The following is a 14531-nucleotide window of genomic DNA, read 5'->3' on the forward strand; positions in this document are numbered from 1 at the left end:
GAGTTCAAAAGAGAAATAGTGAAAATACTGAAGGAATTAAGAGAAGATATGAACAGCAATGCAGATACCCTCAGAAAGGAGCTAGAAAATATAAGGAGGAGCCAAGAAAAACTAGAACATTCATTTGCAGAGATGCAAACTGAACTAGGGGCAATAAAAACCAGAATGAATAATGCAGAAGAACGAATCAGTGATATGGAAGATAGAATAATGGAAATCACTCAATCTGGTCAACAGACAGAAAACCGAATCAAAAAACTGGAAAGCAATATAAGAGACCTATGGGATAATATAAAACGGGCCAATCTACGCATAATAGGAATTCCAGAAGGAGTAGAAAAAGATAAAGGAATGGAAAATATATTTGAAGAAATTATCGCTGGAAACTTCCCAAATCTAAAGGATACTGGATTCAAGATACAAGAAGCACAGAGGGCCCCAAACAAACTGAACCCAAACAGACCCACACCAAGACACATCATAATAAAAATGGCAAAAGTTAGTGATAAAGAGAGGATCCTAAAGGCAGCAAGAGAAAAACAGAATGTTACCTACAAGGGAACCCCCATAAGAATATCAGCTGATTTCTCTACAGAAACACTACAGGCCAGGAGGGAATGGCAAGAGATATTTAAAGTGCTCAAAGGAAAAAATATGCAACCTAGAATACTCTATCCAGCAAGAATATCATTTAAAATAGAAGGGGAAATAAAAATTTTTCCCAACAAACAAAAACTTAAAGAATACAGCAACACAAAACCCAGGTTAAAGGAAATATTGAAAGGGCTTCTCTAAACCAAAAAGAAAGGAAGGAAAGGGAAGAAAAAAGAAAAGAAAAAAAAAAAAAAGAAGAAGAAGAAGAAGAGGAAGAACTAGGACTGAGGAAGATACAATCAGAGAGCAGTCACTCAAATAAGCCAGCATACAGATTTAATCATGAACATGCTTCAAACAAAATAAAATTAAAAAGAAAAAAATAAAAGAGTCATCAAAACCATAAAATGTGGGCAAGGGATGTTAGGAGGTAAATAATCCTTTTTGTTTGTATGTATGTCTCTCTTCTTAATTTTAATATAATAATGAAGTGTTTGAACTTACAGGACCATCAGGCTAAAACACACAATTATGGGAAGGGGTTAGCATACTTAAAAAACAGGGCAACCACAAGCCAAAACCAAATATTGCATTTGCAAAAAGTGAAAAAAAAAAATACACTCAAGCAGATAATAACAGGAGACCATCCAACCAAAAAAAAAAAAAAAAAAAAAAAAAAAAAAAAAAAAAAGAAGAATGGAGAACCATAGAATCAACTGGAACACGAGGATCAAATGGCAATAAATAATCATCTATCAATTATCACCTTAAATGTCAATGGACTGAATGCCCCAATCAAAAGACACAGAATGGCTGAGTGGATAAAACGGCAAAAACCTTCAATATGCTGCCTACAAGAAACTCACCTTAGGACAAAAGATACATATAGATTGAAAGTGAAAGGCTGGGGAAAAGTATTTCATGCCAATAGACATGACAGAAAAGCAGGAGTTGCAACGCTCATATCAGACAAAATAGACTTTAAAACAAAAGACATAAAGAAAGACAAAGAAGGACACTATTTAATGATTAAGGGATCCATCCAAGGAGAGGATGTTACTATCATCAACATATATGCCCCAAACATAGGAGCACCCAGATACATACAACAAATATTAACAGACATAAAGGGAGATATTGATGAGAATACAATCATAGTAGGAGACCTAAATACCCCCCTCACATCAATGGACAGATCCTCTAGACAGAAAACCAATAAAGCAACAGAGATCCTAAAGGAAACAATAGAAAAGTTAGACTTAATTGATATCTTCAGGACACTACATCCAAAAAAATCAGAATACACATTCTTCTCAAATGCTCATGGAACATTCTCAAGAATCGACCACATATTGGGACATAAAGCGAATCTCCATAAATTTAGGAGCATAGAAATTATCTCAAGTATCTTCTCTGACCACAATGCCATGAAATTAGAAATCAACCATGGGAAAAGGAAAGAGAAAAAACCTACTCCATGGAGACTAAACAACATGCTACTAAAAAACCAATGGGTCAATGAGGAAATCAAGAAGGAAATTAAAAACTATCTTGAAACAAATGATAATGAAGACACAACCTCTCAAAATCTATGGGATGCTGCGAAAGCAGTGCTCAGAGGGAAATTTATAGCAATCCAGGCCTTTCTCAAAAAAGAAGAAAGATCCCAAATTGACAACTTAACCCTCCACCTAAATGAATTAGAAAAAGAAGAACAAAGAAGTCCTAAAGTCAGCAGAAGGAAGGAAATTGTAAAGATCAAAGAAGAAATCAATAAAATAGAGACTCAAAAAACAATAGAGAAAATTAATAAAACCAAGAGCTGGTTCTTTGAAAAGGTGAACAAAATTGATAAACCCCTGGCCAGACTCACTAAAAAGAGGAGAGAAAGAACCCAAATCACCAAAATTAGAAATGAAAAAGGAGAAATCACAACGGATACAGCAGAAATACAAAAAACCATAAGAGAATACTATGAACAACTATATGGCAATAAGTTTGACAATCTGGAAGAAATGGACAATTTTCTAGAATCTTACAGCCTGCCAAAACTGAATCAAGCAGAAACAGACCAACTGAACAGACCAATCACTAGAAATGAAATTGAAGAGGTCATAAAATCACTCCCTACAAATAAAAGTCCAGGACCAGATGGCTTCACAGGTGAATTCTATCAAACATATAAAGAGGAATTGGTGCCCATCCTCCTTAAACTCTTTCAAAAGGTTGAAGAAGAAGGAATACTCCCAAAGACATTCTATGAGGCCACCATCACCCTCATTCCAAAACCAGACAGAGATACCACCAAAAAAGAAAACTATCGCCCAATATCATTGATGAATATAGATGCAAAACTTCTCAACAAAATCTTAGCCAACCGAATCCAACAACATATCAAAAAAATTATACACCATGACCAGGTTGGGTTCATCCCAGGTTCACAAGGATGGTTCAACATACGCAAATCAATCAACATCATACACCACATTAACAAAAAAAAAGTCAAAAATCATATGATCATCTCAATAGATGCAGAAAAAGCATTTGACAAAGTTCAACATCCATTCATGATCAAGACCCTCGCCAAAGTGGGTATAGAGGGAACATTCCTGAATATAATCAAAGCCATTTATGATAAACCCACAGCAAATATAATCCTCAATGGGGAAAAACTGAAAGCCTTCTCACTCAAATCTGGAACAAGACAGGGATGCCCACTCTCACCACTGCTCTTCAACATAGTTTTGGAAGTCTTAGCCACAGCAATTAGACAAACAAAAGAAATAAAAGGCATCCATATAGGAAGAGAAGAGATCAAACTGTCACTGTATGCAGATGACATGATTCTATACCTAGAAAACCCTAAGGACTCAACCCCAAAACTCCTTGAACTGATTAATAAATTCAGCAAAGTGGCAGGATATAAGATTAACATTCAGAAGTCAGTTGCATTTCTGTATACCAGCAATGAAGCATTAGAAAAGGAATACAAAAATACGATACCTTTTAAAATTGTACCTCACAAAATCAAATACCTCGGAATACACCTAACCAAAGAGGTAAAGGACCTATATGCCGAGAACTATAAAACCTTAATCAAAGAAATCAAAGAAGATGTAAAAAAATGGAAAGATATTCCATGTTCCTGGATTGGAAAAATCAATATTGTGAAAATGGCCATCCTACCCAAAGCAATCTACAGATTCAATGCAATCCCTATCAAATTACCCATGACATTGTTCACAGAACTAGAACAAACAATCCAAACATTTATATGGAACAACAAAAGACCCAGAATCGCCAAAGCAATCCTGAGAAACAAAAACCAAGCAGGAGGCATAACTCTCCCAGACTTCAAGAAATACTACAAAGCCACAGTCATCAAAACAGTGTGGTACTGGTATCAAAACAGACAGACAGACCAATGGAACAGAATAGAGAATCTGGAAATTAACCCTGACACCTATGGTCAATTAATCTTTGACAAGGGAGGCAAGAACATAAAATGGGAAAAGGAAAGTCTATTCAGCAAGCATTGCTGGGAAACCTGGACAGCTGTATGCAAAGCAATGAAACTAGAACACACCCTCACACCATGCACAAAAATAAACTCCAAATGGCTGAAAGACTTAAATATACGACAGGACACCATCAAACTCCTAGAAGAAAACATAGGCAAAACACTCTCTGACATCAACATCATGAATATTTTCTCAGGTCAGTCTCCCAAAGCAATAGAAACTAGAGCAAAAATAAACCCATGGGACCTCATCAAACTGAAAAGCTTTTGCACAGCAAAGGAAACCCAAAAGAAAACAAAAAGACAACTTACAGAATGGGAGAAAATAGTTTCAAATGATGCAACTGACAAGGGCTTAATCTCTAGAATATACAAGCAACTTATACAACTCAACAGCAAAAAAACCAATCAATCAATGGAAAAATGGGCAAAAGACCTGAATAGACATTTCTCCAAGGAAGATATACAGATGGCCAATAAACACATGAAAAAATGCTCAACATCGCTGATTATAAGAGAAATGCAAATCAAAACTACCATGAGATACCACCTCACACCAGTCAGAATGGCCATCATTAATAAATCCACAAATAACAAGTGCTGGAGGGGCTGTGGAGAAAAGGGAACCCTCCTGCACTGTTGGTGGGAATGTAAACTGGTACAGCCACTATGGAGAACAGTTTGGAGATACCTTAGAAATCTATACATAGAACTTCCATATGACCCTGCAATCCCACTCTTGGGCATCTATCCGGACAAAGCTCTACTTAAAAGAGACACATGCACCCGCATGTTCATTGCAGCACTATTCACAATAGCCAGGACATGGAAACAATCCAAATGTCCATCGTCAGAGGATTGGATTCGGAAGATGTGGTATATATACACGATGGAATACTACTCCGCCATAAAAAAGGATGACATCATGCCATTTGCAGCAACATGGATGGAACTAGAGAATCTCATCCTGAGTGAAATGAGCCAGAAAGACAAAGACAAATACCATATGACATCACTTATAACTGGAATCTAATATCCAGCACAAATGAACATCTCCTCAGAAAAGAAAATCAATCATGGACTTGGAGAAGAGACTTGTGGTTGCCTGATGGGAGGGGGAGGGAGTGGGAGGGATCGGGAGCTTGGGCTTATCAGTCACAACGTAGAATAGATTTACAAGGAGATCCCGCTGAATAGCATTGAGAACTATGTCTAGATACTCATGTTGCAACAGAAGAAATGGTGGGGGAAAAACTGTAATTGTAATGTATACATGTAAGGATAACCTGACCCCCTTGCTGTACAGTGGGAAAATAAAATTTAATAAAAAAAAAAAAAAAAAAAAAAAAAAAAAAAAAAAAAAACATTCCTCAATTTAAAAAGCCCAGTGATGGAGTTCCCCTCATGGCTCAGTGGTAACAAATCCGACTAGTATCCATGAGGATAGGGGTTCCATCCCTGGCCTTGCTCAATGGGTTAAGAATCCGGCGTTGCCATGAGCTGTGGTGTAGGTTGCAGATGCGGCTTGGATCTGATGTTTCTGTGGCTGTGATGTAGGCTGGCAGCTGCAGCTCTGATTAGACCCCTAGCCTGGGAACCTCCATATGCTGCAGGTGTGGCGCTAAAAAGATCAAAAATAAATAAATAAAAAATTTAATGCCCAGTGATAAAACAAAAGGCCCAATAAGCATTTCACAAGCTGGAGGTTCCACTGGACAGTGATCAGAGGGAGTTCGATTTAGTATTATTTGGTGGAAGAAAGTTTTGGGCTTTGATAATAAGGATTTGAAAAAAGATTGTAACACATTTTTATGGAACTCTCTAAGGTTAAGTTTTATCTCTAATGTTGGATGGCAACACTTGCATAAGAATCAAAAAACAATAGTTAGAAGATTGATAAAGTCTCTTTCCAGTTCTCTGATTGGAGTCCAGCAGTAAGAAAGAAGTGGGAGTTCCTGCTGTGGGTTAAGAATTTGATTGTGGCGGCTCCGGTCACTGCAGAGGTGCAGGTTCAATCCCAGGCCTGTGCAGTGGGTTAAAGGATCCAGTGTTGCTGCAGCTGTGGAGTAGGGCAGTCCCCGGCCTGGAAACTTCCATATGCAGCATTAAAAAAAAAAAGAAAAGAATCAAATGGACTTGCCTATATTTGCCATGGACATAAACGCAGGTGTACTATGAATTAATATTAATAATGAATGCATCATCCACTGAGGAGTAAAGATAGAGACGAAAGTTGAACAAATTCTTCCAAAGTAACTCAAGTATTGATCCTTTTATGTCTTGCCATGCACTGCATCCCATCTCAAATGCCTCTTGTTTAGAACCTCATGTGTGGCCATGAAAAGTAATTAATGGAGATGCTTTTACTCAAGGATAACTAGATGGACACTTTATTCAGGTCACATAACCATCATGACTGTTTCAAGTTCAAACTCATTTGCATTTTGCTTCCCTTTTGCACAGATACAGTCTCACATTCCCTGGCAATTTGTTTATAATCGCCATGACAATTTTACATTCCCCAGCATTTCACAGAAATCCATGACATAGGAGTATGAATGCAAACGTATTAAAAAAAAAAAAAAACCCTCAGGTGGTTGTTAATTTTTGGCACTGTGTAATTACACTAGTTTTTTTTTTTTTAATGTTATCTTTTGCCAGTATCTAATTAACAAAGCCATCTGCTGAAAGAGCCCTGGCCCATCTGCCTAGAATGTTGTTCTCTTCATTTTTATGAAAAGTATCTGCCTTTGCTGGTCCCTGTCTAATTAACTTCTTTCACTGCAGAATGTGATCATACACAGCTTTGTTTATACACTTCCCAGAACTGTGGATTTATATGTATGTAACTCGTGCACAAAAAGAGCCGATCTTTTTTTTTTTTTTTCTTTCTTGCATCTGATTTTCTCCCAAGATCACAGCTCTGGCTACCATAACTGGGCAGGTATGTGTGCCTGACAGAGGCGTGTACTGTTTTGCGAAACAATAGGTGCTTCCGTACACTTCCCAGGGTTTCTGCAGGTACAAAATGGTTTTCTCTAAACCTCCTCCCTTTCTTTTTAGGTCCGTCTGTAGCACTGTCACTTCCTGAAAGTTGATGATGTTGTGAGTTCCAATGTATCACTGCGTTCTGAGCTGAATGAGCTTTGGTGACAATGAAAATTACCACTAATGCATTCTTAGATTTAGCACGACGTTGTCTAGGCTGACGGAAGTCACATTTTATCAGAAACTAATGTCTGATGCGTGTGAATATTATCTGTATGTATGTTTCCTTCTATCACTCATTATCTGTCGGTGCTTTGCATTTGGTAGGTATTTAATGAATAGCAAAGGAAAGAGAGAATGGAGAATGTGTGTGCAAGTTGATGAATAGCACAAATGTTATTTCTAACTATTTTCAGACAAAAAAAAAAAGTTGTACCACAAACAGGAATCTCCATGTATTTTAAAATGTAGATACTTCAAACTCATTGCCTACTATATAAAGTCTTTGGGGAGTTCCTGTCGTGGCTCAGTGGTTAACGAATCTGGCTAGGAACCATGAGGTTGCAAGTTCGATCCCTGGCCTCACTCAGTGGGTTAAGGATCTGGTGTTGCCGTGAGCTATGGTTTAGGTTGCAGATGCAGCTTGGATCTAGCGTTGCTGTGGCTGTGGCGTAGTCTGGCAGCTGTAGCTCCAATTCGACCCATAGCCTGGGAACCTCCATATGCGTGGGTGCAGCCCTAGAAAAGACCAAAAAAAAAAAAAAAAAAAACCTTTGGATTTCCAAGTAGCCATAATATTATTGCTACCATATCTACTATTGAAAAAAAACATATAATGAAGATTAAATACAGAATGAAGTAGAGAATTAAGCTTCCTTTTCTCTACTGGGCTCTTGTGTGATAGAAGAAGACAAGAGATGGAGTTCCCATTGAGGCTCAGCAATAAAGAACCCAACGAGTATCCATGAGAATGTGGGTTCGATCCCTGGCCTCACTCAGTGGGTGAAGAATCCAACATTGCCGTCATCAGCTGTGGGGTAGGTTTCAGACCCAGCTCGGATCTGGTGTTTCTGTGACTGTGGTGTAGGCTGGGCAGCTCAGCTCTGATTTGATTGCTAGCCTGGGAACTTCTATATTCTGCAGGTGCAGCCCTAAAAAGCAAAAAGAAAAAAAGAGAGAGAGAGAGAGAGAGAGAGAGAAAGAAAAGAAAAAAGAAAAAGGCAAGTTGATGACAAAAACAAGAGAAGAAACAGAGACTCAGGAAATAAACTTATGAGTGGGTATTGAGATATGAATGAACGATAGAATGTAGCAAGCCTAAGCCTTTGCTTTGACTGTCATCAAGATAGGCTTGGGTGGGTAGGAAAGTGTCTTAAAAGGAAGTCAACCAGAAAGATAGCTTCGTAAACTGGTAGTGGGATTTGTTTCAAGATCGTGATACATGAAAGAGTAACAAAGAATCTCCATTGAGAATAGAGTTGAGAATCTTGATTAAAGGAGTTTCATAGATTAGAATAAATCTTGTGGGATGAAGAAATGTTATGACCAGGTTCAAATGTAACCTAATTTCAAACAGAATAATTGAGTAACTTTGAAAAATAAGGTCTGGTACCAGCGAGTTCCACTGGTATTCATATTTCTCTCCAGTGATAGTGTTTTTTTTTTTTTTTTCCCCATTGCTGCCAAGTGATCAAATAGGTGAAGTCAAGTTCACTGAGTGAACAGAAGGACACAAAGGGATTAATCTGGACACCCAATTTTAAGGCAATCTGGAAAAGACCTGTTTCCCCACTCCATTCTTTTTCAAATTCTGTGCTATCCAGTCCTAGGTGTTCAGCCCTATCTTTCCTAGTTCAGTTCTCTTCTTAATGTCATTTCCCTTTGTCCTGTTTTCCGATCAAGTATGGAGTGAATCAACAGCAAAGCTATACAGTCATGGTCTTTAATGAATTCTGGATTTGAATATTATTGGAAAGTTGATAATACTGTAATAAAAATGCCTCAGGAAAGTAGCTTTGCTACTTTTAATAATCATCTTCAGGAAAAGATTTTTCCTATTTTCTGTTGATTTAATAAACTTGTATAAGCAGTTGCTCTTTCTGGGTAAACTAGATAAAGTAATGAAATATTTTTGGAAACTCTCACATTTTCCCCCGTTACTGTCCCCTTTCAATCCTTGCTAGTTTTATCTTGAAAATGCAAAGGCTACTCGGACATTAGACAGACTTGGGAAGCTGATTGTTTGCCATTTCAGCAGAAGGATTTGAATGATTTAGATGGCATTTGATAAATACTCTCCTTGTAACTCTGGGACTAACTCTGCTCCTTGCAGCTCTTAAGTTTACTGAAGTCAGCATTACTATTTACCTTTCAACAAAATCATTAGACCAATGAAAACCACTAGGAATGCATCTTTATCCAAAGCATTTCACTGTATAATTTTCCTAGAAATTCCTATAATTTTCCTAGTAATTATGTAGCACAGACAACTCTTTGTGATACCTAACACTTAATCCTCTTGGTGATACAACATCCAAATGCTAATAGGATCTGCTTTGCTAAAGAATATATATCATAGTGTATCAATTCTGTTTTGAGGTCACGTGAGGGCAGAGGCGTGGATAGCTTTAGTTAATCTTTGAAAACAACCGAATGGGCTTTTACATAGAGATCTAGGAAAGACAAGCTCCATTCAGAGTAACAGCAATGAACCTGTTTTATCTGTGCTTTGTGGGGACATAAAATTGTGCAACTGAATGTGAAGCGCTTATCTCTTTGAAGGTGTCATCCCTTCTCATAAAAGTATCTGTCATTCTTGTATGGAATTCAAGTCCTTTGTTTGCATTAGATGCTGATCAGCTATAAACTGATTGTTGCCATTAAACATCATGAACAAAAACGCATCACAGGAAGAATTAACGAATTCTCTTATCAGATGTTGACACCCACAAACATCTCTTAAGTCTGCACAGGGAACAGTTATGGTTTTGTTTCTGTTTGAAAGGTACTCAAGTGGTTCTCTCTAGACCACTTGTTTTATGGACTCACATTTACCAAGTAAGATAAGTTATGCAAGATGCAGTGCTTTATGCTTTAATCTCTGTTATGTAACATTCTTTGGAGAACAGCAGATACTAGATAATAGTGTTAACATGACTGTGATTCTCCTCGGTTTAGGAAAATTAGGAAGAAAAAAACTTTCTTTTTGGAAGAATGAAGCTGTTATTCTCTTTCATACTATGTGACATTAATTTTTTTTTGGCCTAGCTTAGTTTATTATGTAACAATAGTCTAAATTAACAGCAAATGGTCCCTCGCTTAAATTTTTTTCCAGAAGTGATTTATCTGGTTCTTCAGAAATCCTGCATTCTTCAGAAATCTAACTCTCCCAGTAAGATAGAACATAATTGTAATAACAGGTGGACAGAGTGGAGAATTTTTTTTTTGCCCTGTAGAAGTCCACATTCCATAAAACAATAGAAAAGATAACATATCTCAGATGCTGAAATCTATTCAAAATATGAATCAGAGTCTCAACATATTGGCCATTAGTGTTTGCAGGCACCATTTCTTCCTATGAAGTAAGCACTGTGTGTTAACTAATCACAGGTCCATTTGTGACTTAGCATCAGATGTGAGGGATGCATATCAAATGGATCAGCATGGGTTAGATTTGGAAAGTCTGAGAAAAAAAGAGTCGCAGCTCTAAGTATTTAATCAGAGCTAATAACAGTGTGACAATTACTGGCATTGGGAGGAAGTGGTAGATGGGCTTTTGCATGAGCTGTTTATTTTACTGACTCTTCATCATTCCTGTATGTGTTTTGGGACTAAGGATATGCAGAATCTCTCTCGCTTCATTATCTATGAATATTGATAAATGACAGACTATTAAAATAAGATATACAAGTCTAAATGAGGATTTAGATCATTTTCTTTCAAGCCTTCTCTTTTCCGCCTCCTGTGAATCTGTTCTGTGATTTCACAGAAGTGACTTTCTAGAATCAATGCAGTACCACTCATGGCCTGTGCCTCTCTTACAGTGACTGGTTTTAAGTCTCCCAAGGTTCCTGCAAAGATGAAAATACTTAATTAGGGGGTGAGTCCTTTAAAAGACTTCAAGTTGAAAGTTCAGTATAAGCCCCCCTCCATGAATTTCATGTCTTTGGTATGAATTCTGCTAGTACGAAAATGTGAAAATGTCGGTGCCATGGTGGGCCCGTGTTGCTTGATCTGGTTACCCATGCCTTAAAACTTGTTCCCTTTGATTCACTCCGGGCCCTGCTAAGAGCCCTAATAGCTGTTGTCATCTTGGTGTTTCCTACAGGCTGTGGAGTGGGAGTGTGATGAAGCCACCAAGAAGGCCTGTTACAGCAAAGGCAAGACCAAGGTAAGGAGGACGCTGTGATGGGTTGTCACCTCCATCCTGAAGGACTGGGATAGAACGTCCTAACATGAGGGCCTTTCCTCATGATGATGCCATGAAAATGGAACAAAAAAGGCAAGATTCCAGATATAGGCCTGGTAAGTTCTCAAGGTTTTAACATTAAATAAGAGTTTCAATCAGTTTCTAAAAAGCATGCAAAATATATGATCAGATCTAACTTGCTCTCCCAATCATTGGAATAAGATAGGAAATTCATTGGTTATGATGTCATTTAGAAAAATAGGGGCCTGCATTTTGAAAATAATAGTGTAAGTTTTCACCGATCGTATCTTAACAGCTAACTCCAGAGAGTATCCATATGATAAATAAAATTATAGCAAAAGTCATTTGAGATTTATTTATCATGTCTTTTTTTTTTTTTTTGTCTTTTTGCCTTTTCTAGGGCCACACCTGTGGCATATGGAGGTTCCCAGGCTAGGGATCTAATTGGAGGTGTAGCCACCGGCCTACACCACAGTCACAGCAATACCACATCCCAGCCACGTCTGCCACCTACACCATAGCTCACAGCAATACCGGATCCTTAACCCACTGAGCGAGGCCAGGAATCGAATCCACAACCTCATGGTTCCTAGTCGGATTTGTTAACCACTGAGCCATGACCGGAAGTCCTCTTTTATATCTTTAAAACAAGCTCTTTCTCTCTCTTTCCATATGAAAGTCTATATCCCCAAGTCCCTAGGGAAAGAGCAGATGCTACCTAAGGTTAGAAGTGCTTTTTCTGAGTCATTGTGCCCAGTGCAGGCCTCCTACTGTCCGGCAATTGGCTTGCTCAGTAAGAGGCATGAGTCCTTTTTCCAAGGAAGTCTGTGTTTTGGAGAAAACCACACTGGGTCGTCTTGAGGAAACTCTTCTGCAGCTGGTGCATAAGCTTGTTATGTTTCATTTCGTCAGTGATTGTCTTATTTAATTGGAACGGGGGCCTCTCCAATGTGAATCACCCTTTGGGTTGCAGAAGAAAGCAGATGCAGAGAGAGTGTCATCGAGGGCTCCCTGTACAGGGTGTGCTCCCAAGGTCAAGAGCCTGAGGACAAAAAGAGCAGATGAAGAGGGCACTGATGATGGAGCCTCACCCCATCTGCGTTTGTCCAAGACCATCGTGCACTTTCTTTTACCCAAGTTCATTGCTGGTTCTTTGTCTTCTAACGCATCCTTTTGTGAGTCAGACCCAGAGACAGGTCTGAGCAAAAGTTATTGGGGTTTCCCCAAACTGAGTAAAGAACTGGGAGGAAGGAAGAAGAGGAAGAAGGAAACACTTGGAGATATTAAAATGGACAGAAAATGAAGAAAGGTATTTACTGGAAGATATTTAACCTCCGAAAGTGCCTCTCAAATAAATCACCAGAGATTCAAGATGCTTTCAAGGTAGCGCCAGGTTATAAAGAATCAGAATATCGTCTCTTAAAATACCTCCCCCATATAAATATAGCAGTACTTTGTAAATTTATTTAACTCTCCAAGAAATTCAGTAGCATTTGTATAAATGATGTATAAATTTTTTGAAGAAGCGCTTCCTATATGGTTTTTCTCTCCCTGCAGTGCGGACATGTGTGACGTGATGGGTGAATTCCTATGCTTTTGCTTCTCGCTCATCAGAGCACAGCAGGTTATTTTTTTTTTTTATAGTTGATTTACAATATTGGGCCAATTTCCACTGTATGGCAAAGTGACCCAGTCATACATATATGTATGTTTTTTTTCCCTATCATCCCCATCATCCTCTTCTATCACAAGACACTGGATATAGTTCCCTCATGGCTTATCCATTCTACATGTAATAGTTTGCATCTACTAACCCCAAACTCCCCAATCCATCCCACTCCTTCCTCCCTCCCCCTTTGCAACCACAAATCTGTTCTCCATGTCTGGAGTCTGTCTTGGTTTTGTAGATAGATTCACTTGTGCCATATTTTAGATTCTACTCTAAGTGATATCATGGGGTGTTTGTCTTTCTCTTTCTGACTTGACTTAGTAGGAGACTCTCTAGCCGCATCCATGTAGAAAGCACAGCAAGTTCTTGGATTAAGGCCTCCTGTCCTAGGGGTAAAAGCTGGGGAATCAGATATGCCTGCCTGGGGGAATGGGGAAAAATGACTTTCTTTCTTCTGGCAAGATCCAGTGATGGGAGGCCCTGGCCTCTCTGTCCATGGTGCCCATGCCAGACTGTTCCCTCTGTCTGGTGACGTTGCTGGGCACTGTCTGATGGCCTCATTCTGCCCGGGCTTTCTTCTCCCTTTTACCTTTCCTCTTTTCTCTCTTCTCTCTTCTTGTCTTCATCTTCCTTCTGGGACTTTGAAGCTTCCTTCTCTTCTTCCTTCCTTCTGGGGCGCTGACACACCCAGAGGCAGCAGCACTGTTCAGTTTTGGGAAACCCAGCAAAAGTCTTTGTTGCCACCTGCCTGTCTGAAGGCCTGTCTGGGAATATGTGTGATTGGTGGCCCTGGGCCTGGGGGGGTGGCTGTGTCTCCTTCCCACTCCTAGGCCCCATCCGAACCTGTCCCCACCCGCCTTGCCCTCCCTCCCCCACCTCCCAGGACTTTCGTGTCCCCTCCCCTTGGGGTGCCTGACCACGTACACTGCATCCCTTCTCAGTAACCTTTTGTATTTCTGGGTCAGGCTGCACTGTAAGTATTCATCCCCTTCCCCTGAACTGGGAGCTGGATCAGAGGGGGCCTTGTTGAGCCCAGGACACAGCCTGCAGTAGCTGTTCATCTACAGTCTAACGAGGAGGGAACAGTCAGCTGAGCCTTCACTGCTCCTGATGTTTGGGGCCAGTCACTCCTCCTAGAGTCTGTCCTGTTCACTGTCAGTGTTTAGCAGTGTCCCTGGCCTCTACCCACGGGATGCCAGTAATTCTTCTCACCCATCATGACTTTGCCATACAGTGACTTGGTTGACAGTCCCAACTTTAATTCCAAAACAGTAAATGTAGTGGCAATTTATACAATGTTTGTTCTGAATGTTGCTCTCCCTAAGAGTGCC

The 14531-nt window shown here is 39.3% G+C and overlaps 1 protein-coding gene across 1 annotated transcript in view; it reads left to right on the forward strand.

Annotated features, from left to right (window-relative positions):
• Window positions 1-14531, forward strand: part of SEMA5A (semaphorin 5A) — a 539522-nt gene that overhangs the window by 330286 nt on the left and 194705 nt on the right. The window contains 1 exon segment of the mRNA XM_021076851.1: window positions 11430-11492. Within this exon segment, the coding sequence (XP_020932510.1) occupies window positions 11430-11492 (63 nt within the window).

This window comes from Sus scrofa, chromosome 16, assembly GCF_000003025.6.
Source record: "Sus scrofa isolate TJ Tabasco breed Duroc chromosome 16, Sscrofa11.1, whole genome shotgun sequence".
Lineage (NCBI taxonomy): Eukaryota > Metazoa > Chordata > Mammalia > Artiodactyla > Suidae > Sus > Sus scrofa.